Source organism: Neodiprion pinetum, chromosome 3 (genome assembly GCF_021155775.2).
Source record: "Neodiprion pinetum isolate iyNeoPine1 chromosome 3, iyNeoPine1.2, whole genome shotgun sequence".
Taxonomy (NCBI): domain Eukaryota; kingdom Metazoa; phylum Arthropoda; class Insecta; order Hymenoptera; family Diprionidae; genus Neodiprion; species Neodiprion pinetum.
Window position 1 is genome coordinate 827751 of NC_060234.1, and position 26972 is coordinate 854722.

The window sequence follows — 26972 nt, forward strand, 5'->3', positions numbered from 1 at the left end:
TTTTACTCGAGAAGAGGTAAAAATTTGAAAAATGAAATATCGGAATGACGTTGAGATACGAGCATCAAGCTGTATCGTGTTGAAAATCTTTACTCTTCAGCTGCGCGCACGTATATTGTAAATTGATCGATGGAAACTCGATCATTTTTCATCCTCAATCTTTTTTTTTTTACGTTCGCTTCCTCTCTTACTCTAGCCTTCCCGCAACGAACCAGATCTGGGTTCCTTCCCCCTCCGTACATAATCAAACGCGAAGCCCGCGGTCGTCGTAAAATAATAACATCAAAACATAAAGTGTCAATGACGCGATCATCAACGAGCTACGTCCTTGCGTTATGAACCACTTTTACCGAATCAAGTTTATCGCCGTCCCATGGATGCGTGGCGGTGAGAGTGCCGGCACGGGCACATGATATAATTATTCGCTCGAGCAAATTTCCCCCTCCAAAGTCGTAGCCGCGTTCTCCGCGTGTCGTAATGATTAATTGATTGTCAAATGGCTTACTTGCACACATGCGCATTAAGCACACTTATCGTTATTCCGTTCCCATTTCCGTTAATGCGATAGAATCGATCACCCACGCTGCGTCGCTTTGCTGCCGCAGTCTCGCAACCGACGGACTGCTTTCACCGTTCATCCGGAACGAATCACCGGTAGGTATTTTGTAGTTTAATGTCACTTAAAGCGATAAGACAGCCGAGGTAAACTTTTTGCTTATCCGTATCATCGGCTGTAACGATTCCAACATCCGAGTTCGCGCGTTATCATAATTTCGATAAGAACGAATCCACTTCTCCAAGTTTCGGTGTTTCTGATTCAGTGCCATTTTTTATTTTTTTTTTGTTTTCGCCTCTTGACCACATCAATTTCATTCAGAGTCGCGACACGCGCGAATACGATTCTATCTTTTAGTTTTTCCTCAAGGTAAGGATCGTGTCAACTATTTTGGACGGTATCGTTGTAGGTACACACCAACATCTGCTGAAAATTTCATTGAAATTAAATTTTTATTATCATTATTTCTGTCCCCGAGGCGAAATTTCGTCTATTTCGAAGTCAACTGTTGTGAGGTAATCTTTGGAATACAGTAACACGTTTAACAGTGATTAGAAACGGTGATTAGAACGCGAAGTGAGAGTGAAAGAGAGAGAGAGAGATAGAGAGAGAGAGAATTATGCATGAAAGTTGCGAAGAGACCCACCGTGCAGATCGTCTTGAATGTCAAATGAGTTTTGTTGTATCGGTTAGCTCATATTAGTTAACTAAATCTAAGACATACTAATACGTAATTTCGCATTTGAAATCTGGCAGTAGAAAATTAAATTGTCTATAAATATTATTATTGATGCAAGAGCCTGGATATTACATGACGATGATGATTGAGTAACACGACACGTACCGACGTACGTTATGCGTACTTTATACCGATGCGCATTACGTTTTATCGTGCGATAAGAATTCAGAGCACAGCGTCGTCTCGTCGCAAATCTTGACCCGTGATGACACTACAAGAATACGTGATAAAGACACTGTGTTTTAAAATCATACATCGCAAATTTGTGATCCAATATGGAGTCTACAGCCTCGGGTTGATATAACACGTATTTTTAGAAATTGTCAGGGGCGATAAATTAAATAAATAAATGACCGTCATTGACGCAATTATCGCAATCATGCGTTCTAAAAAATTATTCCCTAAAGTTTCCGTACTAAAAGTACGATAAAGTAAACAAATCCGAATTGTAATCGGACACAATTGGAGTTTAAAAGTGGTTAAATTGAAAATTGAGGGGGTAAAATATTCTCGCAACGTTTTTCTTCTGGTTACCTGTTTATCGCGATAATTACGTAAGAAGCCGAGAGAAACGAGACCCTTGTATGTAAGTACCGGTTAAAGTTTGCTAAGGTATAAACGAACTCCACTACTTCAGGAACAGGTTACAAGTCAACCAACTCTGCATGCCTTTCGCGTGTACCTCGATTGCGTTTCAAGATACCAAACATAGTTAGTTACAAGAGTGTTTCGTAACTGCATAGGAATAATTAGAAAGAGAGGGAGGGAAAAGAGAGAAAAAAAAAACAAAAACCACCGACCAGCATCTATCGACGTGGGGTTAAGAGTCAGGCTTTCGAGACGGAGAGGGAGGGGTATAAGCCCGCCGCAATTTGTATCGTTACTTTGGGTTTCGACAGCGGTTTCGAATGGTGACACAGCCACTCATATTTCATTATTTCAGCCAGACGCTTGTAATCTGTGCACAAGTAAAGGAGTGACAGTAAACACGGTATTGTTTGCCCAACCTGCATCTTCCGAGCCTGCAGCGGAGCTCTGCCGCAAGATGTGCGGATGATGAACGTCTCGTGCGCCGAGTTGTTTGCAGAGAAAGTGACGGAGGTTCGGGGAAACGCGCCTTCTCGATCGGTTCGAAGTCCCGACTCCACCGGAGGTGCAGCAACCAGCCAAGGTGGTGGTGGTGGTGGTGGTGGTGGTGGTGGAGGGCGAACGCGGTCTCGTACCTCCGACGAGTTCCTACCACCTCTGAGTCTTTCGGTTTGGGAGATGGAGACGTAGAGAGAGAGAGAGAGAGAGAGAAAGAGAGAAAGAGGTGGAGGGGGAGGAGGGAAAAAGAGAGAGAGAGAAAACGAAGCGTCCCTATAACTTAACTGTTCAGTACCTCAGCCTTGCCAGTATCTTTACCCACACATAATCGTCTTGAACCTTTTTCTAACACCTCCGTGACGTCGCTTCTCCAACTGACATCAGTTGAATACTGACTGCATTGATCGTGATACGGTGTAGGGGTTTTTGTTTCGGATGCCGGAAGCTCGGCGGATGAAAATAACGATAACGTAATCGTCGAAACTGGTGCGTGTGAAAAGCTGTGTGCGGTTTCAACTGCTCCTCCGAAAGCTCGAGGAAGCTCCTGCAGGATTGAAACTCGGGGTTTCATAAGGGGGTAGGTCTTCCTGCGTGCGCTGACGTTGTTCGTTAGTGAGAAAAGCCGATTTGACGATGAACCTTCGCCGAGGTTGAGATGCCGTTGGTGGATTAAACGTCGTTTCAACCTGTAGAAAATAGCCGCGATTAATCCTTCGAGTTTTATACCCTCCCGAAAACTTGATCGTTCACTGGATTACGAATGAATGATCGCATCATTGGCCCTTATTGGTTCTTTGTCCAGGTCTCGACGCGGAAAATGCTTCTCGACATCGCCCTCTCGGCACTCGCCCTGGTCGTTGCATGTTGGATACTCTTCGAGCCGATATTAAGGGCTGGCAGAACATTTTGGGGTGCGGCGAGGCTGATTTTTGATTCGAACACCGTCGACTTGAAGGCGAGGTATGGCGAATGGGCAGGTGAGTGTCTTTGCCAATTTTTTCAAGGTTTTTAGGCACATTTGTTTTTATTAATCTTTTCTCCTGCGGCCGGTCGAATGTCATTACCAGTGGCTATGGTCACAGGATCGTTCACCTCGTTGCAACTGCAGGTTGTCAGTATTTCAAACCGGCACGGGATTAATTTAACCTTGAATATTAGGAGTCGTTGATACTTGGTCCGCAATCTTTTTACACCGATTTTAACGCGTGCTGCTCCGAAGCTATTGCGGTAGTTCATTATGCATTCTGCGTTCGGTAGCCTGATTTAATTTATCACCGATTAAAAATCTGCCAAACTTGTCTGCAGTTGCGATTACCATGTTAATTTTACCCGAAGATCAACTATCCGAGCGAATGAAATTCACGGACAATCCGAATACGATAAATTACATGATTGCTAAATGCAAAAAACGACTTGTTAACCACGCTGCGAGTATCAATAACAGTCCATATGAATAATAAGGTATTATTTATAACGATTGGATCGTCATTACATCACTATGAAGTAACACGAAATTTTCGGCTGGTTCAAGAAAATCTTCGGTCAAAATCTACCTACTTACACGCACGACAGACTGCCCGAGTATACGTAACTTAGTCAATGTATTGACGTTGGAATGGATTTTCAAAATTAAGAATAACGAACGAAATATTTCGCAGTAAGCCCAATTATTTGAGGTTATACCGTATAATCAACTTCTTATTTACTTATACGTGCAAATACGAAAGCGTTGACGATTTATTGCCACCTCTGCATCTCAGGGATGTGAATTCAACGTAATTCGATTAACAATCAGGATGAACACGCAGCAAGCAAATACACGCATTCATCGTCACACGCGCGAGTCAAGTTTACAGACCGTTTTTTCAATTCTGAGAACATGTTCGAAGGTGAAAAAATCGCACTCAATCCGTTCTTGCCGTAATTTTATTTTACCTTAAGTATCGACTCATGACTGTCGAGTGTCGGAAAAAATCGTACATCGGAAATAAAATCGCAAGCGTGTCGATGGCGGCCATATTGGATTGGCCATATCGGATTGGTGCGCACACGGTCGGCTTTTGTTTCGTTTTCAACTCTTTCGATGAACGAATAATTTATAGGACAATAATCGTATAGGAACTGAAGCATGGATAAAATTGATCAATTTCGAAGCGACAGTGGATTTCGATTACCGCCGTTCGAAGAGCCGGAAATTGGTACGTGTCACCATATGCCTGCGTAACTTTTTTGCGTGGGCATCGAGAGCTGGTTTTTGTATACGCAACTTTAATCCACGACAACGCATTTACAGCACGGGTATTATAAAATTATATACATTGTACAGCTTTGAACCGGTTATTACGATGCCACGGGGGAATCCTCGCGATTTCACTTATAGATATAGCATACACAGCAGCAAATGTGTTACACGGCAGCGATGTGAACTTAGCTTATTCACGGGTTACAATCCATACATAAGTTAAGTTACGAAAAATCACACTTTCACATTTTTCGTTGATTTCATTATTTTACGATGCAAAATCGAAGATGAAACAATCAAGTAAATAAAAAGAATGAAAGGGGCAGATCGGTTATATTAAACCTGCCGATTTTCATGCAAAGTAATTTTGTACATTTTTCAAAGTTCAGTGCGCCGAAATATTGCGCTCATCAAAGCTTCAACTGCAATTACGCGATCAAATTGGCGAGAGATACGGCAACGTTTGCAAATTAAAAAAAAAAACAACAAAAATTGCGACATTTTTACGTAACGTAATTGCAAAGTTCTGGGTCGTCGGATTGCCTGCACCGGTGTAGGTGCGTGTGTGTAATAATCTTGCAGAAGCGTGCCTTTATAGTGTCTTATACACGTGAATAAATTCGCTGACTATGCAGTTTTACAGTCGGATTCGCGTGCAGTGAACGCCAGTCTAGATTCAACTTCGATCGAAGTAAAATGTGTTCATAATACGCGGGGAAAAAGTTTGTCCTGAATTCGGGAATGTTGTGTGAGTTTTGTAGAAGGTGAAGTGGGCCCCCCACCGAGACGAGCATAAATTGTACGACGACAGTTGCGAAATTTTCGCAAAGAGCTCGCAGTCAGTCACGAGTGTATAATATAAATAATGAGGGAAAACTTGGTATCGATATAATTTTCGCCGAGAAGATTATACGTGACCTGGATATACGAATGGGTCGCGATTGCAAAAATTCAACCTTCGCTCGTGCACAATTTATTCGCGGAAAAGTTTCTCTCCCCGGAATTTGCACGATCTGCAACTCAGTGCAGCAGCAGCAGCAGCCGAAACCCCCGGTGATGAGAAAGTAAGTCGGAGTATTTTCTGCAGCGGCAAAATTGTCAATGCCTTTGTGCCAATATTATAGACATAGGTGTACGTTATTACCGTAGGTATGTACATGTGTTTGTAAATTACCCAAGTCGGTGGCTAAACGCTCAAATGACTCTCTTGGCGAAGTTCGGTGCCCGAATTGCAAGATAATAAGGTACAAAAAATATGAGAAACAAAAAAGGATGATGGAAAAAAAAGAAAAAAAAAAGAATAGAAACGAGAACACACTGTCCAAAGCAATCGGTAATAGAAGTTTCGCAATAGATGAAAAGTAGAACGTTGAACTGTGCAATAATTCTTTACGGAGCCCCGCGCTCGTGGGAATTTCAGTACGACAAACTTGAGACGAGAAAATGATTCCCGAAGTTATTCGGAAATACGAGAAATCATCAGGTTTTCGTTTACTTTTTTTTTTTTTACCGCGTCGAAATAATTACACATTATGTAAAAGATCTTGGGAGACTGCCTCGTTATCAGCGATAGAATATTTCGCACTGTTGGAATTGCTCTGCGAGGCTGTATAATTGTCGAAACTACAATAATGTAATATCGTATTGCGGTCTCAAGGTAAACCGTGAAAGTTTTGTTGATCGTTTAATTATTAACGGGACAATTTGTGACTTGCGACGATTGCAGCTGCACGGGAATGACGAATTGAAACGGAGAATTGGCTTCTTGTGAGTGTACAAAAAAAAAAAAACAAAAAAAAAAATGGAAACAATAGTAATTATAATCACCCGACAATTTACACTACGATTGCATACCCAGCGTGTATATTTTTCATCGTGAACAATACCAGAAAAATAAGAAAACTCATACGAATCTTGATTCGACTAAAGTGCGAAATTGTACTTTGACCGCTTTTTGAACAATTTCGTATGCAAAAAAAATGCAGGTTTCCTCGCAACAATCATTTACGGAATAAAATTAACAGGTACTTGCCGAATTCCGGCTTAATGCGGCGGTAAATATTGACGACTTATGGTTTATACTCTTCTATATGCATTGCACTTTTATTACATACGCGCGAGTCCGACTAAACAAACGAGCAGTTTCTTATTAATTAATAATTATAGTCACGTATTTCTCGCTTCCGATGCTAATGATAAAAGCAAATTTCTGACAAAAAAACAAGGAGTTGTTGGTAATTTTTATTGTCGTTGACGTTACCTCATCTTAATTCGCGCAGTTGTGACGGGTTCGACTGACGGAATCGGCAAGGCCTACGCCAAGGAACTGGCTGTCAGGGGAATGAGCCTGGTTCTGATAAGCAGAAATTTCGACAGGCTTGAGAACACAAGGAAGGAAATACTCGCGACGAATCCGAACGTCGAAGTCAAAGTCATAGTAGCAGATTTCAGCAAGGGAAAGGATATCTACGAAAAAATATCGATTCAACTTCAAGATTTGCCCGTAGCTATTCTAGGTAAGTGATAATTTTTCATTTATTCGTTACAATCAGAGGTATTCCTCTATATGTATTAGGGTGGTTAATTTTTTAACTTTTTTTACCGGTAGTTCGAATTTTATTTTAATTTTTTTGCCAAGAAATAGGTTCGACTAGAAATAACATTTCGTAACGGTAATCTGTGAAATGTTGTGAAAAAAATTTATTACTCGCTGAAAAGTTTTCGATTTTCTAATCATTATATCGTGAATTCATACTTGTCAATTTTTTGACGATTTCGAATAACAGATGAGAAATATTTTCTACTGAATAAAATAGGTATAATAACGAGATTATATTTTGGTATCCAAGTAATTTGTCTGGTAATCGGATGCCTAAAATTGACGGAAATGAACGTACAAATGTACTCGGATAGAAGCCAATGTAGATAAACGGAACTTGGTGTTTCCAACGTGGAATAAAAAAAAAAAAAAAAGAAAAAATAGGTAAAAAAGCGAATGGATTCGAAGTCAGCATTTATGCAAATATGTTAAAAACGAGACGCGATTGCATCTACTTGTGATTTCGAAATACGGTACACGTGAGTGCTTGCAGAGCCTAATGGCGAGTATGACATAACAGTTTTGTTGAGGCTTTGTGAAAGGTCGACCTCTTCGCGCAACGCATGATAATTCAGGAACATATTTAGCTCTAAGCTTCTTTCTCATCCTCGACTCGTTAGATCAACTTTCACTAATACTTCGTCCTTGTCGAAGACATATTATCACATACGTTACGGTTTTGTAATCTGTTGCAAATATTATACGTGCTCGCGGTATGGTTAAGCAGAGATTTAAAAGTATAGAAAGTCGCAAAGTAAGGAAAGCAGAAATGCACATGCTAGAATTGTTCTTTTTGGAAATTTTATTCATTTATTTTTTTTTTTTTACCCATCCCAGCAACAGATGGTGAAAGACGCCCCAATTTTGTAAATTCTATCTCTCGGCTAGATCAAATCGTTAGTCTTCGTTTTTTAAACAAATAATCACGTGGGCCAAAAAATTTGTTTCATTCTCGTACAACGAAATTGAATTTACATGACCGGTGTCCCGAGTCGAAAACGTAAGCGTTTCTCTAGCAGCGGGCAATTTAAACTCGCCTCTTGTGTTTCGAGCTTTTCCAAGTTTCGTGCCGTGTTAATCTTAATTAGTGAAAATTCTTCTCGCCGGTGAACTGCAGTCAACAATGTCGGCAAGCAGTACGAGTACCCGATGTACCTGGGCGAGGTACCGGAAACGGAATTATGGGACATAATAAACGTGAACGTGGGGGCGACGACGCTGATGACCAGGATGCTGATCGGAGCGATGGAGAAGCGTGGCCGAGGAGCGATCGTCAACGTTTCGTCGGGTTCGGAACTGCAGCCGTTGCCTTTGATGACGGTTTACGCGGCGACTAAAATCTACGTTAAAAGTTTCTCGGAGGCGTTAAGAGCCGAGTATTCGAGGTCCGGGATAACGGTCCAGCATCTCGTGCCCTTCTTCATAAACACGAAGATGAACGCGTTCAGCGCAAAGCTGCAGGTGAGAATTTAAACCTACGCGAATAATGAAAGGGTTGATTTTTAATTTGCTCATTGAAAATACTGAAAATATCAATTTATTATGGGAATTAGGAATCATTTTTTAAGGTGACAAGTTTATTTTTTTTCGTCGAGAAAACAACATTGGCTAAACCAGACATTTTTTTACGTTATATTTTTCTTCAATTCTCAGAATTGAATTTCAACCGAATTAAGAATTAATCTGCTCAACGATTTGGGTTTTAGTAACTTACTAGATCTGGGAAAATGTCAGGGAAAATTAGGTTTTAAGTAATGGAAAACCTGGAAATGTCACGGAGTTATAATTCCAAAAATTTGTGGCCACCCGGAATGATTTCATTGTTACAATTGTTGTTTCAGTTTTGTTTTGCGTTTGTTCTTTTGATGGTTGAGAAATAGGTGCCTAGATCTAGATCGAGAAATCTTACAAGGTGAAAAATTTCCGACAATTCATCCGTGAAACGTTGACTGAATTGCGAAAACTGCACGGTGAAATTCCCTCTTCGTCACTTTTTTTTACAGCGTTTTCAACACCGTTTAAACGTACAAATCACCGTCCATTCGGAATGTGTGGCGTCGTTGTATAGTTAGGTTGAAAAAGTATTGGAACAAAAACAGAGCTTCAAATAGTATCACCGAAGCTGATCTAGTTACATAAAAATTGATGAAACACCACATTATTTTACCTACGTCATAGAAATCTCGTTGCTATATTATTTTTTTTTTTATTTTACTGAAAAATTTATATTGTTTAAAACAGATTTTTAACGAACATTATCTGATATTATTCACAAATGAACCCTCCACACATCGTCTAACTCAAATTGTGATTGACGACAACGTATTTCTTGATGAATCACAAGTTCATCGTCTGTAAATTCTTATGTGTATAATTCTTATTTTTAATATCGGATTTTTATTCGTCACCAACTGACAGGCTCAAAAAAGAATCTCTAGTAAATTCATCTGTGTACGAACAAAATGAGCTATTTTCCAACAAGACCGGACTAACTGTAGGGATTTTTTGGTGGAAAAATAGTGTAATAATGTAATTTCTCTAACGTTGTTAATAGCAAGGTGTTGAAAAATTGAGATTCAGTGTAGAAACGTTTTTTTTCTCTTGATCTCAGAGAATTTCATTTTCCTTATTCAAGTGCCGTTCAGTTATAAGGGTGGCCGCAAATGTTTGGGAAAAAAATTCCATGACATTTCCAGATTTTCCATTACCTGAAACTCATTTTTCCCTGACATTTTCCCAGTTCTAGTAAGTTACTAAAACCTAAATCGTTCAGCTCATCAACTCAATATTCGGTTGAAATTCAATTCGAATTGAAGAAAAATATAACGTATAAAAAAGTCCGTTTAAGCCAATCTTGTTTCCCCGACGAATAAAAGTAAACTTGTCACCTTAAAAAATGATTCCTAATTTCCTGGCAGAAAACTGATATATTCAAGTTTTCCCATGGCCGAATAAAAAAATCCCTCGACAATTCCAGGTTTTCCATTATCCCTTCGTTTTCGCCCCTATTAAATACCCTGATTGTGTTCAGGTGTCGAGTGTGATGGTACCGGACGCTACGACCTACGCTAGAAACGCCGTCGCGACGCTTGGAAAACTCGACTCTAGCACCGGATATTGGGCCCACGGAATTCAGCAATTTTTCACAGTCATTCCACCGGTCTGGGTGAGAACGAAGATCGGCCAGTTGATAAATCAGACGTTCAGGGAAGATTATTTCAAAGGGAAAACCGTGTCCTGAATACACTCTAGTCGAATCAAAGAAATCACGACGTATATACGCAGTGCCTTATAAATATATAAATATCCTTAAGTCTTTCACTATATGCATTTGTAAATACCGAGTTTAATTCCGACACTTTGTCATCGCGTCGTTTATAACGTGATTATGACAGCTATTTCAATAATTAATTTTTATAACAATAAATCGACGTTAGTTGTTTTACACGAGAATAAACAATTTTGACCTTTTTTAATTGATTCCGAGATATGTTTTTTCGTATACATTGTTTTTGCCTTATGATTTGCGATGAGAAATTTAGACGAGACATGAAAAGAAATGACAATATTTATAATTACCAACGTTTTTTTCAACCTCGTCGTTTTGACATGTTATCGTTATATTTGACTATATATATATATATATATATATATATATTTTTTCTTTCACCACCTAGTTTTTTTCTTTCCTCTATTTCTCCAATTCTCTGTATATATCAATATATATATATACATACAACATGCGTAGATGTGTAATTATTTCATCACTGTGAAGAATTGACAGATGAAAATGAGGATAAGAAATAACGGATAGAAAGAAAACTGCCAATTTCCGTAAAGAATACATATTTATAATTAATTTTTCATCATTCAGGCTTCAAATATTACATACAAGCTGATACACGTAAACACACAACACACGTAAAATAAGACAAGAACTCTCATCGTACGTGTATAGCTGCTTTGAATCTATCGCGTAAGAATAGTTTGAAATGTGCGTTGAAGTAGTTTCAGTAATAAGATAAGTCATGACAATGAATTACTTCAACCATTATGATTTGTCTGTAATATTATTTCTATTATTATCGATGGTATTTGAAGAAAATGGATGTTTTCGTACGTTTTCACGAAATGAAATTTACTTTAACACGTTTATCGATTGACTGAATAGTTTAGAATATACGGAAATTGCTTCACTCGCATCGGAAATAAATAAAAAATGAAGCATTAAACTCGAATTGCACTCTATTTTCAAACTATACACCTCAATTTTCAACTACATATCGGCTAGTTTTGTACAATACATAATATAATATCGACTATACGCTTCGTTTCGCACACGGTAATATATTTCACGCTTCATCTCCTGTATGGATAAACTTTCTCGGTGGTCGAACTATTCGATGAATTGCGATAAGGTATGAAACATTGAATGATTACGAAGAAGAGAAAAAATGGTGGAAGACAAGAAATGCGTCTATAAAAGAAATTTAAAACTCTAGCGCCAAGATGAAATGAAACGATGTTACATTAGATTTATGAAACGATTGTATCCACACAAGAGATTTTTAAGCAACGCCGACCATCGAGTGGACCGAACCAAAATATTTGGACACATTTTTGAAAATTTGGTTTCGCGTGTGCAAATAATTCTTCCGACAATGAACAACATATTCATACATTTAATAAAAAAAAGTACTAACATTATTTCGGAATAAATCCGCGAAGTAATAAAATGAATATCGTTAGATTCCGTTAACGAAAACGGAGTGAGTGATGCTTTACGTTTGATTTAAATAAAGTTGTTAACGCGAATGTGTTTTTTTTTTTTTTTGTTGTAAATTTGACCCGTTACGATTATAATAATATAATATATTTTACACCTCAATAATCTCCGAGTAATGATTCGTAATTATTTTTAAATATGTATATATGTATGTATATATATATATATAGTATATTTTATTTATATAATTTATTTACAGCGATTTCAATCTTTGCGAACGAACAAAAGCATGAACAGACAAAGATTGAAAAAAAAAACAAACAAAACGTTGAAAACCGCTTTGCACCATTATTTGTTTATTAATTAATTTATTTATTTATTCATTTATTTATTCACCTCGACGTTGAAATTCTAATTCTTTTCATCTTTTCTCCCTCGGTATTTTTTTCTAATTTGTTGACTTTTCAAAAAATTTCTTTGCACCCCTCCTCCAATATTCGCGCAATTATTATTTTACACACACTTAATATATTGAATTTCCATCAACAGGAAATACAAACATATCCCATAAACCGTAGGATATCCTATTTACGAGAAACGACGTACTGCAGAGAAAAAACCCTCATCTCTGTACAAAAACGAGAATCCCAATAAAATCCTCGGTAGTTGCCGACACAACTCTTTCAATCTCTCTCTTTTTCCTAAAAAGACTCGGCACAACGCTCACACACCTAAGACTGGCTAATTTTCATTGATCCTCATCTTCGTTCAAGATAATCTGTATAAATATTTATCTATACAAAAACGGGACAAGGATGCGCATTCACTGGCAAAAGGAGAAAGAACGAGAGAGAAAGAGAGAGCACGTGTCGAACTCATAGGCAGCTAAGATTTTCACCCAAGCTTTTCGTTCCCGAGTGTTTTTCCGTCATTCTCCGTCATCCCCCTTCACGGTATATCACACACACACAAATACCTACATCAGTTACAAACACGTTATATGTTGTTACATTTGGCATTTATCGTATAGTTTATCGCCGGGGCCAGCATCACGAGGCGTACATCCGGTTTATCTCGTGCTGGTAGCGTTCCTGGACGGCTTTCCTCTTGAGTTTAAAAGCTGCCGTGACAAGTCCCATATCCGGTGACCATTGTTCGGCGCAGAGTTTCACAGCCCCAGGAATTTCGAACTTCTCCAGTTTACCTGTAGGGATCGGTGAAGAAAATACCGTGTTCAAAAAGACACAAAGTAAAACTTTCGTGTTTCTGCGAAATATAACATAACATTCAATGATGCAACGCTGCTCACATTTCTTCGACTGCTCGACGAGCTCCTGAAGCACGGCTTTCTCGATTTCCGGATTATTGCACAGCTCCTCGAGCGAGGAAGGCCTCAGTCCAAGATTCTCGGCCAGCTCCTCGAGGTGTCGAGGATTCGGCACGACCAAGGCGACCGTGTAATGCTTACTGGCATCACCGTAAATGCAGATGTTCTCAACCGCCGGACATGTCTTAAGCTCAGCTTCGACCTTTCCCAGAGACACGTATTCGCCCAGCTGCAGTTTTACCAGATCCTTCTTCCGGTCTGTCATTTTCGAATGGAATAATGCAAAAAACGGTGAAACACTTGCCACTTACCCATCTCTCGCAAGTAGGTAGGTATTACAGGATGGCCACAAATTTATGGGACAAAAATTCCGTGACATTTCCAGATTATTCATTACCGCTTTTGAATACCCTGTCATGTCAACCTTGTATCAGGTACCTACCGATGATTTTGATACACCCGTCAGGATGCACCTCGGCAATGTCCCCGGTCTTGAACCACTGTTTGCCACATTCCTGATAGAAGTCCTCCGACGTCTTGTCCTTGAGCTTGTAGTACCCGGCGGAAACGTTGTCGCCACCGATGATAACCTCGCCCCTCGGATACGGCTTGTCGGTCACTCTGTAACCGGCCTCTTCCCAACTTACGAGCTTTATGTCGCAGGCAGTAGTCGGCGCCCCGGCTCTGCCGGTGCTTCGGTCGTACGCTGAAAAGTGACTAAACGTTTCAGAGGCCGGTTCTACGGTTGAAAATCATAGTATATTGTGTAACAGAGAGTAAGTTTGCAATATGAGTCGCAGGTGAGCCGAAGTAGGTGAGTCGAAAAGACCGTTGCCGTCTTGTTGCATACGATTCTTTATGCAACAAGAGCATGTATTAGTTTTTTCACTAAGTATTAAATTGAGGTTAGGGTGACGTAATATCAGATTTGTTTGCGTCTGCGCATGCGCGGAGGGGTTAAACGTGGTATTTTCTGCACTCCGCGCATGCGCATTCGTAGACTCACTAGACGGTTATAAAAACGAGTACTTTTTGTACGGAAAACAGGCATGGAAAAATCCGTAGAACATGTTCGCGTTATATAAATACTTTTTTTTTGTGCCATTTCGTTACAATATGATCGCGAGTCGAGTGTTTATTACGAAAAGGTGACTAAAGATATCAAGGAAATAGGACATGGAATCCGTACTCACTGTCCATCACCGTCGCGCAAGACGTCGTTTCCGTCAGTCCATATCCCTGGGTGACGGTGACGCAGAGACAAAGTTTTATCTGGCAATGAGTGTCCGGACTGAGCGGCGCTCCACCGGATAAAATGAGCCTCGCTCGTCCTCCAAGGACCTGTTTAGCCGCGCCGAATACGTACTTGTCGCAGAGGGGTGTTTCGTAGCCTCGTTTAAGCCACTTGAGTTTGTACTCGTAAGCGAAGTTGAATATCGCCTGTTTGAAGGGACCGCCACGTTTCACATTCTCGTTTATTCCCTTCGATATGCGGTCAAGGATCAGCTGGTATTGGATCAAAACGATCAGTGTGATTGTCGTGCAAAATTTTGTCTTGGAGTAGTGGAGGGGGCTTTCGAAAAAACAAACAATTTACCGGTACAGCGGTGAGACAGGTAGGGTGTAAAACGGATGCGTCACCCTTGGATCCCCGTTGAATTTTGCTGCTCGAGTCGATCATCGTAAGCGGAGTGCTGTAGCCAATCGGAACACCGCTCAGGAGGCAAACGCTCTCAGCTAATAGTTCAAAGACGTGGGCGAGTGGAAGATAACCGAGGAATACATCGTCGGATCGAATTTCAACGACGTCACAGTAGGCCTTGAGAGTCGCGATGATGTTTTTGTGGGAGAGAAGAACACCCTTTGGAATTCCCGTCGAGCCCGAGGTGTACATTATTATCGCTGTGTCATCTGCCTTGGGCGGTGACGGTTCGATTTTCAGGGTGTTACCGGTCTTGATGACGTCTGAAAACGGCACCAGAGTAACGCCATCCTGCGGAGAAAACAATGCGAATCGCAATTACGCATCATTCGTAAAACGATCTAAAAGCGCAGGTTTTGTTTCACCGATTATAGTGGACAAAAACTGGTCATGCTAAAGTTATTCCAGTTCTTGCCTTTTTCATTCTGCACCAAGAGTTTCAAGACTCGTGGCGATGAGTCGAACTCTTGTTTGTCTTAACGTCGCAATAGCGTATGTTTCTTGTATGCTTCCACGTTCTTTACACAGACGTCGTTAAAAAGTGTTAAAAAATGAACCACCCTAGTACACGCGTGACGTTTTCATACCTTGTACCCCGATGTGTTTGTGGGCTTGAGCTGATCCTCCATGAAAATTACGGTCTTTATCTTAGGCGCTAGTTCAAGTAGCCTTTTGAACTTGGGAAGGAGATCGTGACTGGTTATTACGGTGTCGACCTCGGTCTCGTTTATCCCGTGAGCGATCGCCTCGTCGCCAAGTGTCGCGTATATCGTAACGATGGGGAAATTCTGCTTGAAGCATCCATGAGCCGCGATCATCCACTCGGCTCTGGTCTCAGCGAATATCACCACATTTCGTCCCGACCTCATTCCCAGGTTCCTCAATCCTCGGCCGAAAGACGCGGCGAGTCTCTCGACCTCCGAGAAGGTCTTCCACTTGTAGTCGCCCATTTTGTACTGAAATCAAAGTGCGAGAGTGAGACGAGTTGGAAAGAAACGATCAATTGGGAAAGACACTTCGTGACATGTGCGTGAGACCAAGCAACCAACCAACCTTTTTGAAGACTCTACCGTTCGGCTGCAGCTCGTCCTCCTCGGCGAGGATCTGTCTCGTACCGAGGCATCGTTTCGAGTTGTGAACTTGGGCGACCCAAAGAAGCATTTCATCGAGGGTTTCGACCTTCCGTTTTTTCATTGCGACGTGCATCTCCCCGGGACTGTCGACTGACCTGTAGGTCACAGAGTTCTCGTCCTTCGATACCAGCTTGGCCTTGACTCGCCTGGACTTCTTCCGCTTTTCCCAGGGCCGCTGGAGGACCAGGTAGACCGGAAAGGTGAGCAGATCGCAGACGTAAGAAATCGCCTGGATGGCGCGTATAGCGCCGGCTATCCAGAAACCCTCCATTTCTCTGCAATGATCATTGTACGCATGTCAAAGAGATTGTTAAATAGGTACACTTGTTCGTCAAGGTGAAATAGCGTTTAGACGTTGCGACAAGCACATGCAGAAGAAGCTGGAGAAACGATAATCTCATTACAAAGCTTATACAGCGACAGGCTTGATGAGTGATATAATATTATGTGGGTCGAGGTTTCAATTTCTATATAATCGAATACAATCTATCAACGCCATCCACTTTCTCTACTTAATTATCATTGCACTTATTGTCAGTGATGAATCGGCGACTATGACGACGACCGAGACCATTATAATGCATAAACTGTAACTAGTCCAGTTACTGGAAAACAGTGAACAGGAAATTGCTATCGATTATGCTAAAGACACATACTCGGAATCAAATTACGCGATACAAGGAAATTGAGAAAATTTTTCAAGGTTCCGAAATCATACCGAATACGTCGCACGTGCATACATCGAGACACGAATCTATGACAGAGTGTATAAAAAAATTACGAGTCATTATCTAGACGCGAAATCGGCAAAGTCTCATCAATTTTATACAATCAGCATCGTGACACTTCGTCGAGTCATTTATGCACGATCCGATTCCGCTGCATCATTAATATTCCGCAGCGATATATTTATACACGGTACTTTACAATAATGCAATTAAATCTGTACCATCAAGCGGCTACAGATTCGTTGTTAGATCAACGATGATCTATAAAAAAAAAAATCGTACCTTCAAACCTCGAGTATAATATCGACAGGTGGATCGAAAATGACAATGTTCAGGTGTCGAATTAGTCACGTTTAATTATACAGGACGAATAATTATCACGTGAAGCAAAGTCCTTCGCAAGTTATGTATCTTCGGTGGGAGAATTTTTTCTATCCACACTGTGTCGACGATCCAAACTCGAACGATCCGCGATACCGACTGAACTCTGAACACTCTGACAACGAGGACGCGATTATCCAACGGGGCAAAGCGATCGTGTCTCGATCGTTTCTTGGCGACTGTGAAGGCACGCGGGAACCCGACTATTTTATTTGACTTTCTGGTTAGTATTTACCGAGGCTCGAAGCTATATAATCTCGTCGTCGCGGACTTTGCTCTCTGACAAGCCGTACGAGCTCAGCTACAGCGTGTAGCACGGAGAGGTGTAAGGAATTTAATATATAACGACGACTTCTCGCTGCTTATTATCTCCCGCAGACGACGTGATATGCATTTTTTTAACGACGCTGGCATGTAAGAAACGTGACAGACTTTGACCCGTGATTGCCGATTACCGATTACCGATCATCGCATCCGTTTCTTTCGCTTTTTTATTTTCTTCTTATTCTTCTTCTTTTAAGTATCAACCGCGACCGATCACCGTGAGAAATGTGGCGGAAAACGTGATAAAATGTGAAAGAAGAAAGAGGAAAAATTAAGAAATTGAACTTTGGAGGCCGTGCAACCGCTCAGTTTGTCATAATCGCCTTATCATTGCTCGAGAGACTTTGTTGTCTCTCATTTGGGTGATGATATCGTACATAGAGTATGCATTTATATTTGTCCAACGTCGTACAAATGGACGGTCAAAATTCGAGAATATACGTGACCTCGTTTGTTACACAGTCGATAAAACTTTAGGTACAACATGATCTTTTAATGTTCCCTTTTTTATTTCCTCTCTGTCTTGCGGGAATCAATAGCGTGTTCAGTTGCGCTCTAATCGGGTTTAATTCTTACAGACAGCATATAATTAGACACTGACATTTTTGTAATTACAATTATACGATAAGAATATAATTTAATTAACGCGTGACTCAACGCGGCGTTATCCGGAATTTTGGTAAGGAGAAACCAAAGAGGATAAATATCACACGAAGTATAATAAACATTGCTTGTAATTATAGTTCGACGAATGTCAAACATAGCAGTAATGTATTCACATTAACAATAAAAACTGCATGTGTGTGAACGTGCGTGCATCTTTTTTTTTGTTTTTTTTTTTTTACCGGGTACAAGTTTCAACGACTATATACAGAAAATAGAAACTTGACTCGTATATGCATTAAAGTAAACTTAGAGTAGGAATAATGTGTTTGTATAGGTATAATGACAATATGTATAAAGATACGCTAATTGCAAGTGGGAACATTAGAAAAAGACGCGTGTAAGATTTATTCGTTCTATAACTTTGAATATATGGACATATTGATGTTCAACGGATTTTTTTATTTGTTTCGGTCAGAAAAAAAAACCTGTAATTTTTCAAAATATTTCCAATCATTTTGTAAAAGTGTGGCGATCTCACGAAGTGATGAAATATTCTCGTCACGAATAAGATGGACATTTTTAAAATCGATGAACCTTTTCTGTAAAATCAGAGACTCGAAAACGCATCTTTTTTTTTTTTCTAATGATTCGATAATGGGATGAGGATGCTAAATATTTTAATTATTCTTTTCGAATTTATATACTTCTTTAATTCATTTTAAATGGTTGTTCCTTGCACTAAAAAATAAAACAAAAAGGAACTTCGTTTTGGTAAAAATCGATTTTCTTTTCAGTTCAAGAGTAAAACGAAGAAAAATAATAAAAACTCAATCAACGTGAACCTTGAATAAAATACATCATGTTTGTATATAAATGTTTTGAAAATATCTTTAGATCGTTGAACGTTAACGTGTGAATAAAATTTACTAATGTAACACCTTGTATAAAATTTATTGTTTTACCGATCATCGACCGGCAATGCAAATGATATGTAGTATATACGTATACGATGATGTTGTATAAACCTGAAGAAGAAGGGATCCGGTTACTGCACAATTCGTGAGAGACTACACCTACAGTCATGTGCGTAAAACGTAAAATATGTGTATAAGGTTACCGCTATGTATCAAATTAGTGTTGCCTTCCACTCAGTCATGCAAGTTCATCAACTAGAAGCAGCCTATAAGCATTTTACCAAATTACGCCACGTGAGTATGAGTGAGAGCGAGTGCAATCGAAATTAAATTCCACCAAAATCAAAGGATACTGAAATGATTGTAAATTTCAGTTTTTCTTTCTCTTCGTTCTTTTTTTTTTTTTTCTTTATATGTCGAGTAACATCGACAGTCTGCAATAATTAACGTCGATTGATGTTCGTCTGTGAAATCGCAAGCTATCTATGAACTGCAGGGATTTAAAATAATTATTACACGGATGCGGCAATCTAAGTGTGCGAATTATTACATGTACATTAATAGATATATATATATATATACCAGGGCTGGTAGCAGTCAAGTCGTATGGAAAGAGTGAGCAAAAGTAAGTCTTGAACCTAAAAAAGTGACTCAACAGTAACTGATCATAATTAATTATTGCACAGTAATTAAACGACACAAGTACTATCGCAGTGTTTTTCGTCTCATCTGAAATAGCCCTATTTTCAATTGTATTGCTGTTTTCCTTGTTTCTCACGTATTTCATGATATTCGGTAAATGAAAAAAAAGAAAGTTAACAATGGCTCTGATTTATGAATTTATTGTCCTTTCCGGTGAAACATTTTGATACAGAAAAAATGAACAATGCGATCACGGTTGATTTTCCGAAATTAATCTGACGCTGATTGTCTTGCTAAGAATACTGTAATACCCAACAAACAAAATACCGCGTGGGAAAAAGAAATTGGGCAACTAAATTGTTTCTATGCACTAAACTAAATTACGACTGAAAAAGTGGTAATTTCGTGAAAAACAGTTGCAAAAAGTAACTCCGTTAAAAAAAATACAGTGACTAATAGCGTGAAAAGTGACTGACTACCAGCCGTGAATTATACTGTATACAAGCTGAGCGATTATATTATTATACTGCAGTCACGTGTACGATAGAAAGATATAATAGATAAAATAAAAAGGATAGAAGATAGAATTGTGATGTGCTAGCGGCGGATGAAATACGTATAAGGGGGCGGGATTGAAGTTCCGAAAGTGCCTAATTCCGAATTATTTGCTGGCGAAACTTGAAGTAAAGAAATCAAACTTTGAAGAAATGTGAAAAACCGAAAGTCAGAATGATCAGGATTCCGAATGTATAAATGTCGAAAATCAAAAACAAACAAAGACCAAAGTGGTGAAATTTCACCAAGCCAGAAATTCACAGAACTGAAAATCTTCGATCATTCGGAATTTCGATCTTTTCGCATCGGATTTCGGACTATTTGAAACTTTGATGTTTCGTCATAGTTTGATTTCTTTACTTCAAGTTTCGCCAGCAAAAAAATTGCGAATTTGTTGCTTCCAGTACTTTTCAAATTCGGAATTTCAACCCCGTCCCATGTATAAAAGCTGAATAGAACATCGAAATACGATACAAGAAGAGACGGTGCTGCTGCAGCAGCTGATGTAATTTATGTTTTTTTTTTTTTTTAAACAACTCACTGTTTCTCTTCGACGATCATGATGAAAGGTGCTTGATTTCTCTTCCACCACCGAACGGTTATTTATAACAAATAAATATTATATATATATATATATATATATAACGTGTAATCAATTATTATGCAGATAGGCAGCCACGTTTCTTTGTCACACAATAAATATTTGCCGATTTTTATACTGTTTTATTTCCTTCGTTTTTTTTCTTTTTCTTTTTTTTTATCTTTACCAAGATTCCTTCGTTTCCCCCAAATTCGATATATTATCCCGTTATTTGTTGTCCTTCGTTATCGATAATAACAATAAAACACCACAACCCGTTCTCCTCCACCAAGAAGCGATGCAGCCACGTCCCAAATCACCAGCGATGATCAGAATCGGTCGCAAATTTTACCACCACAGCTCTGCAAAAGAGAATCTCTCGTGCATTTTCTCTCTCTCTCTCTTTCTCCCTCTCTCTTCATTATACTATCTGAAAAATAGTTTCACACTCTCTCTCACACACACACACACACACAAACACACACACACGAACTGCACTCTTGTAAGAAAAGCGATACACACAACATTTGAACAATTCACTTATTCACAACGTACGCGGTGAATTCTTAATTTTATCGTTGAATGAAAAATCACTTCATGTTACGTTCGGAGTGATCGTTCGTTATTATATTAATATAACGAAGAAATAACTGCAATATTATAATATCTACCACACCGATTAAATTATCATACCAATATGCAACTATAAATATTTCCAATTAACCGCATTATTATACATGAACAAACACACTGCTTTACAGGTTATGCGTAAACAAAATATTGTGTACAAATGAAAAAATAAATAAATAAAAAAGTGAAAAATTTCATTCAATTTTTTACTTTTCATCACCTTAATTCTTTCAGTCACGCGATTCATTCTTTTTTTTTTTTTTTCTAGACACGGAATTTCAATTACGGACGCTGAATGCGAATCTAATGTAAAATGTGTAATAAAACTAAATAAAATTCCTAAAATGGGATGAAAACGAGGTAAATTATCAACATCGTTTTAGACAATTTTCAACGTTTAACCGAGAAACATCCACTTTTTCCAATCGAACGATTATCTTTTTCCCAGTATGTGTATTAATTGTAAAAAGAAAAACACGCAAATTTTCTATTTTTCAGAAATTGTTTATCTTCTAATTTTTTCTTTCAAAACATTTCTCGTTTGCCTGCCAAGTCCTATAACTTTCAGATCTTTCACTCGGCCGTTTTCGAAATCATCCCGTCAAGTTTGTCGAACAGAACCTACCGGCTCTTCCATTTTCACATTGATGAAAAGTGTCGCGAAAAGACTGTTTACCCGGCTTGTCCATTATTCTTTCACAAGTAAAGAAAAATCGTGCAAGTTTTTCGGTAACGTAAGACGACGAAGCGGCAGGAGGAGAATGCAACTACGATGATGACGTCGTGCAGAGTTGTAGTACATAATATCATCTGCGATATGAATTCAACTGAAGCGCGGTGATTGCTTCATTACGCACGAATATATGTCATCATCACGCGCCATGCGCAAGCTCGGCTTCATGCTGATGCCGATGCCGATGCATTTTCATCTTATTTATTAATTCAAGAGGCCACAAGACGACGCCACGTGGTTTAGCACCGTTGCTCCTACGTCTCCCGACCATGTTACGCAATATACCAAACATGTATATATATATATATATAAATACAGACACAAATGCAATTGATGCCGAGCGAATGCAAATTTTATTAACTGGGAGTTTAGCTGCTGCAGCTAACAGAGCGTCGTTTATACGTATATAGATATAACACAGCATTCATTTCTTACCGTTTCTTTATATTATATGCATTTATTCCGTACGTTTACTTACAGTTTTATAATATGTACATGTGACACACATAATTTTTTTTTATTTTTTTTTTACGGAAAAAATTACGTCAATGCGTATTGTGTAACCACAATAATAACCACAAAACGGTTGTAAAGAGTTGTCACGCAGTCTGAAGGTTTTCGCATTGCGTTATTAACGTTGCATTATAGTTCAGTGGTTGTTAACCGTAAAAATTATCTGTAACCGCGCCCATCTTTCCCGTGTACATCGTCAAATCAGTAAACGGTTGACCACGAAATTTTATAACTTCACTGAGGATTTTTCCTACCGCAGAACCGGACAGAGTTTTTTTTTTTTTTCCCGGACTCGATGGAATTTGAAATTTTTGTTCGCTATTTTGAATTTTTGAAATCCGATTTTAGATTCATAATCGGTGTCCGGAAAAACTTATAATACATGTAAAACACGTGTATGTGTGGGGTGGGCTAACTTTCACGGAAATGAATTATTCTTTGAATTTACAAAATTTTTCTTAATAAATTTGTTTATAACAATAACAATTTACATTGTATCGCAATAATTACTCTCGAGTATTGAAAACCTATTGGTATACTATAGGAAGGGGCAAAAAAAAAAAAAATAAATAAATAAAAAAAAAATATAAATAAACGGATATGCAATAGGTGGTAAGACTGCTGCTACTTACCACTATGACTCAAAGGGTTAATAGACGCCGCTCGCGATGTAAGGTTGCACTTTATATAACGGCGCATCTAGGTGTATAAATACGTACACTGTCGTATTACACCCACGTACAGAGTGATGATGCCGGCTAATTTGTCTCTCTAGCTTTATTGGACTCGTCATCGTTATCATTGTAATCATCGCAGGCGGTGCGAATTATAGTGGGTGTGAATTATAAAAAAAAATTAAAACGACGCGATGCATAGAGTACGTCGCATTTGTAATATCGTGGTTCTTATTTGTAATTGCGTATTGTAACAAGTAGCCAAAGGTGCGGTTGATTTGCCGCTGTGCCGATATGAACCCGTTAAATTCAATTATGTACCTTCCTGTGTACATGGAACACACAACGCGTAATGTTTGGATAATATAAACTTCGATCGACCTTCACGGATGATTAAAATTAGATCACTAGTCAGATAAATATGCACACATGTATGCCTGCGCTATACTACACGATATTAAAAAAACAACATAACATGTATATAATAGATAAAACGACTGCGTCTGCGAGACCAGACGAGGACGTATACATATTGCAACATTTTTCTGCGACTTTCGTTTCTGAATCTTGTTTCGTCCTCTGTACAGTTCTATTTTATCATCTATGCGCGCGTTTTGATGTAGGTCGTGAGAATCGTTATTCGACATTATTAATATAGTATATCAAATGTGCACGCATGCTGTAACGTATATCTCTCTTCGATGAAACGACGAATGCATCATCTCTCACTTATTTTTATAATCTCCACCTTTATCAATTTCACGTACGATAAGCTCTGCTGGGATTTATACCCAAGCGTAAAAATTATCCCAGTTATATCATATCCGATGGTTAATCCACGTCAAATTAGCATGCTATGTACCTCAGCCTCTTCGATTTCAATCATTTTTTAGTATGATATTCATACCGGGCCAAAAATGTCTCCAAATTTTTTTCAGATTCTTTTAGTCACCGGTGAAATATGTAAAAAATAATTGAAATACCAATTCCGAAAACACCAGTTGTAAAAATCTAAAACAAATTCACACCTATTTTGTGATTTAAAATCTGATGTTTGAGAACCACACGATAATGGAATCAATGTTCGCTAGTTTTTTCGTTCTTCCATGTCCCGATAAAATTCTTGAGAACCTTTTGGGTTGGTAAGAACATCGTATTAAAAAATGATGAGTATCGAAGGGGGTGAGGTACATGGGCCGTAATTTGACGTGGAATGCGTCATATACATGTATCTGCATATGCTGCTAAATCATTTCGGACAAACGCGGAGCATCGCACATCCAATAGACAGCCTTTGCGATGTAACGATCCAGCTGCATTCCGAAGAAATAAAATGCCAATGTGTGCACGTGCTGGTAATATCGTAGTGTATAATCGGGCAGACATGCGACAGTCTGAACAAATAAGGTATCAAAGTATAATGACGTGTATGAACCAAAAAAAATACTTATACGTAGTTTATTAGCGAACAAATAAAATTACCCCACTCATCCGAATTACAGTCGAATTAATTCAACGAGAGAAAGACAATTTTAGGTATATTGAGGTGGAAAAAAAAAAAAATAGAAGCTGATTTTTGTTTTTCTCAAGTTTTGGATCAAAGAAGGGATATTTCTTTGTTTCGATCTGCGTTTCATTTCTTCGTCTCTGTACTTTGAAATATGATAAATCCTCTTGCGATTAAGAGAATGAAATTCCACCAGACCTGTTCGTCGATTCAACAATTATATTCAATTTTTCCACCGCGTCTTTCTTTGACCGGTTACTTTGTTCACGGATTGTTTGTTCGCGACACCGTTTAGACACGCAGCACGCGTGCAAACGGCGACAAAGTGGAATGAGAAGTTTAAACGAGGTTTCAGTTTTCACGCAGCATGGCGAGCGAGAAACACTGCGGCACTAGTTGCGCTCGGTCTCGTTTCTTCTAGTTTTGCCTCGTCGTTCTTCGTACCGTTATTTTAGTCTATAGTTTGTCAGTATTTGTAAACTAAAATAAAAATATAGAGCTCCCACGCGTGCGAAGCACGACGCCAACGTCTGTATCATTGTTATACTTATGGTAACAACATCAATAACAATAACGACGACAACAACAACAATAATAATTTGGTTGTTTCGAGCTAGGAATTTCCAATTACGCCCTGCTATGTGACAATGCCGCGAAAGATGCGGACAATTGTAATTCGAAACGTAGATTCCAACGGCCGGTTGATATTGACGAACAATAACAAAGCGATTAGACGGTTCGATCAATATTCAATGTATACACGCAACGCCTAGTTGTCAATGATCCGGTTAATGGTTTTTATACGCTTCGTAGCAGCTAGCGGTACGCCAATTTAGTTTCGAACCTTCGTTTCATACGGATTACATAATAATGATTTTCAACGCCGAGATGATCATTACACGGTCTGCTGCTGCTGCTGCTGCTGCTGCTGCTGCTGCAGTACAGTGAAATCGCGAACCATTCTAGCTATACATATACATATACATATATATATGTAGATCTTAGTTAATCTCAGAGAAAATTCGATCTCAACAACTTCCTCCACACGACGTTACGCAACGCATTCAGCCTCCTGTTGGCCTTGTTGATAAAGTTTTACACCCGTAGAAATCGCCTCGCCATTTATTGGAATGAAGAAAAATCGTAGTAGGTATATTGGATATACGGAGAAACGAATACGGTGATACATTCATTCATTCTCTCGTTCGTCACCGAGGCGTTCGTAATAAAAAGAAAAATAAAAATAAACAGAAATTATAGAAAAACACTCACCTCTTTTGCTCCTCGTAGGTCGATGCCAATCGGAGATCAGATCACAGCGATCAACTTGTCGAGCGGTACAATTCAAAACGCGGTACAGTTGCAATACCGACCGTTAGACTGTGGAGCGCGAGTCGAGTGACGATTGACGAGGGTTAAAGTGGGGGGGGGGGGGGGGGAGGATACCGGATGTAATGAATATAACGGAATACAGGAGAGCAGCGTATTTACACTGACGAACCTTGAACTTTGAACAGCAAACGCGCACCTGCGGCTGTGAGATTAGCGTTGACAGCAAGTAGGGGGGGGGGGGGGGGTTCAACCTTTCGGACAGCAAAGTTGTCCACGGTGCTGGTCCGCAATGATCACTCGCGTAATGCGTCGTTTATGTTTCACCCCACGTGTTCGTGTCAGCTTCAATTCACTGATTATACCACCACTGCACACAGAGAGTATACGGACTAGTCGCATATGTCGCGCGTGCGATGGATGGATGGATGGATGTATGCACGTATCGCGCGTACGGAGGAAGGAAGACGTCGTGGTTTTCGTTCGATGGCTAGAAAATTGAGGCTAACCTCGTACGGCGCATCCCGCCGCGGCGATTATTCCTCGATTATACTCCGATTAGCCCGTCATTCCTTCTCTTCTCAATTATCGCACGCGATGACGCCAGTAAGGTGGGGAAAAACGCGATAACGCAGCTCGATCCGAGACCCGAACGCCAGACCGGTCAGCCGCGTAGTGAACGCTGCCATCCCAGCCGTCTCTGATCCGCTCGCTACAAGCGACGCTCGAACATGTGTGAAGCACAC

General features: G+C 39.4%; 2 protein-coding genes across 5 annotated transcripts; one reads left to right on the top strand and one right to left on the bottom strand.

Moving 5' to 3' along the window:
* Nucleotides 1-497: 497 nt before the first annotated feature.
* Nucleotides 498-12762, top strand: LOC124215264 (inactive hydroxysteroid dehydrogenase-like protein 1). Of its 2 annotated transcripts, none has more exons than XM_046618433.2 (5): nt 498-654; nt 3184-3358; nt 6903-7139; nt 8340-8683; nt 10254-12762. In XM_046618433.2, exons 1-5 carry the CDS (start codon nt 514-516, stop codon nt 10461-10463), a joined length of 1107 nt encoding a protein of 368 aa, XP_046474389.1. In that variant the 5' UTR covers nt 498-513; the 3' UTR covers nt 10464-12762. The 2 variants fall into 2 exon arrangements, with proteins under 2 accessions (XP_046474389.1, XP_046474390.1); XM_046618434.2 differs by lacking the exon at nt 498-654 and adding an exon at nt 2558-2958.
* Nucleotides 11450-26914, bottom strand: Acsl (Acyl-CoA synthetase long-chain). Of its 3 annotated transcripts, XM_046618418.2 has the most exons (9): nt 26170-26914; nt 20802-21202; nt 16031-16385; nt 15565-15933; nt 14873-15268; nt 14469-14781; nt 13718-13981; nt 13258-13533; nt 11450-13152 (listed from the first exon to the last, which is right to left on the bottom strand). In XM_046618418.2, exons 2-9 carry the CDS (start codon nt 20819-20821, stop codon nt 12998-13000), a joined length of 2148 nt encoding a protein of 715 aa, XP_046474374.1. In that variant the 5' UTR covers nt 20822-21202; nt 26170-26914; the 3' UTR covers nt 11450-12997. The 3 variants fall into 3 exon arrangements, with proteins under 3 accessions (XP_046474374.1, XP_046474375.1, XP_046474376.1); XM_046618419.2 differs by lacking the exon at nt 20802-21202 and having other exon boundaries at nt 26170-26913; XM_046618420.2 differs by lacking the exons at nt 20802-21202; nt 26170-26914 and adding an exon at nt 17121-17443.
* Nucleotides 26915-26972: the final 58 nt, after the last annotated feature.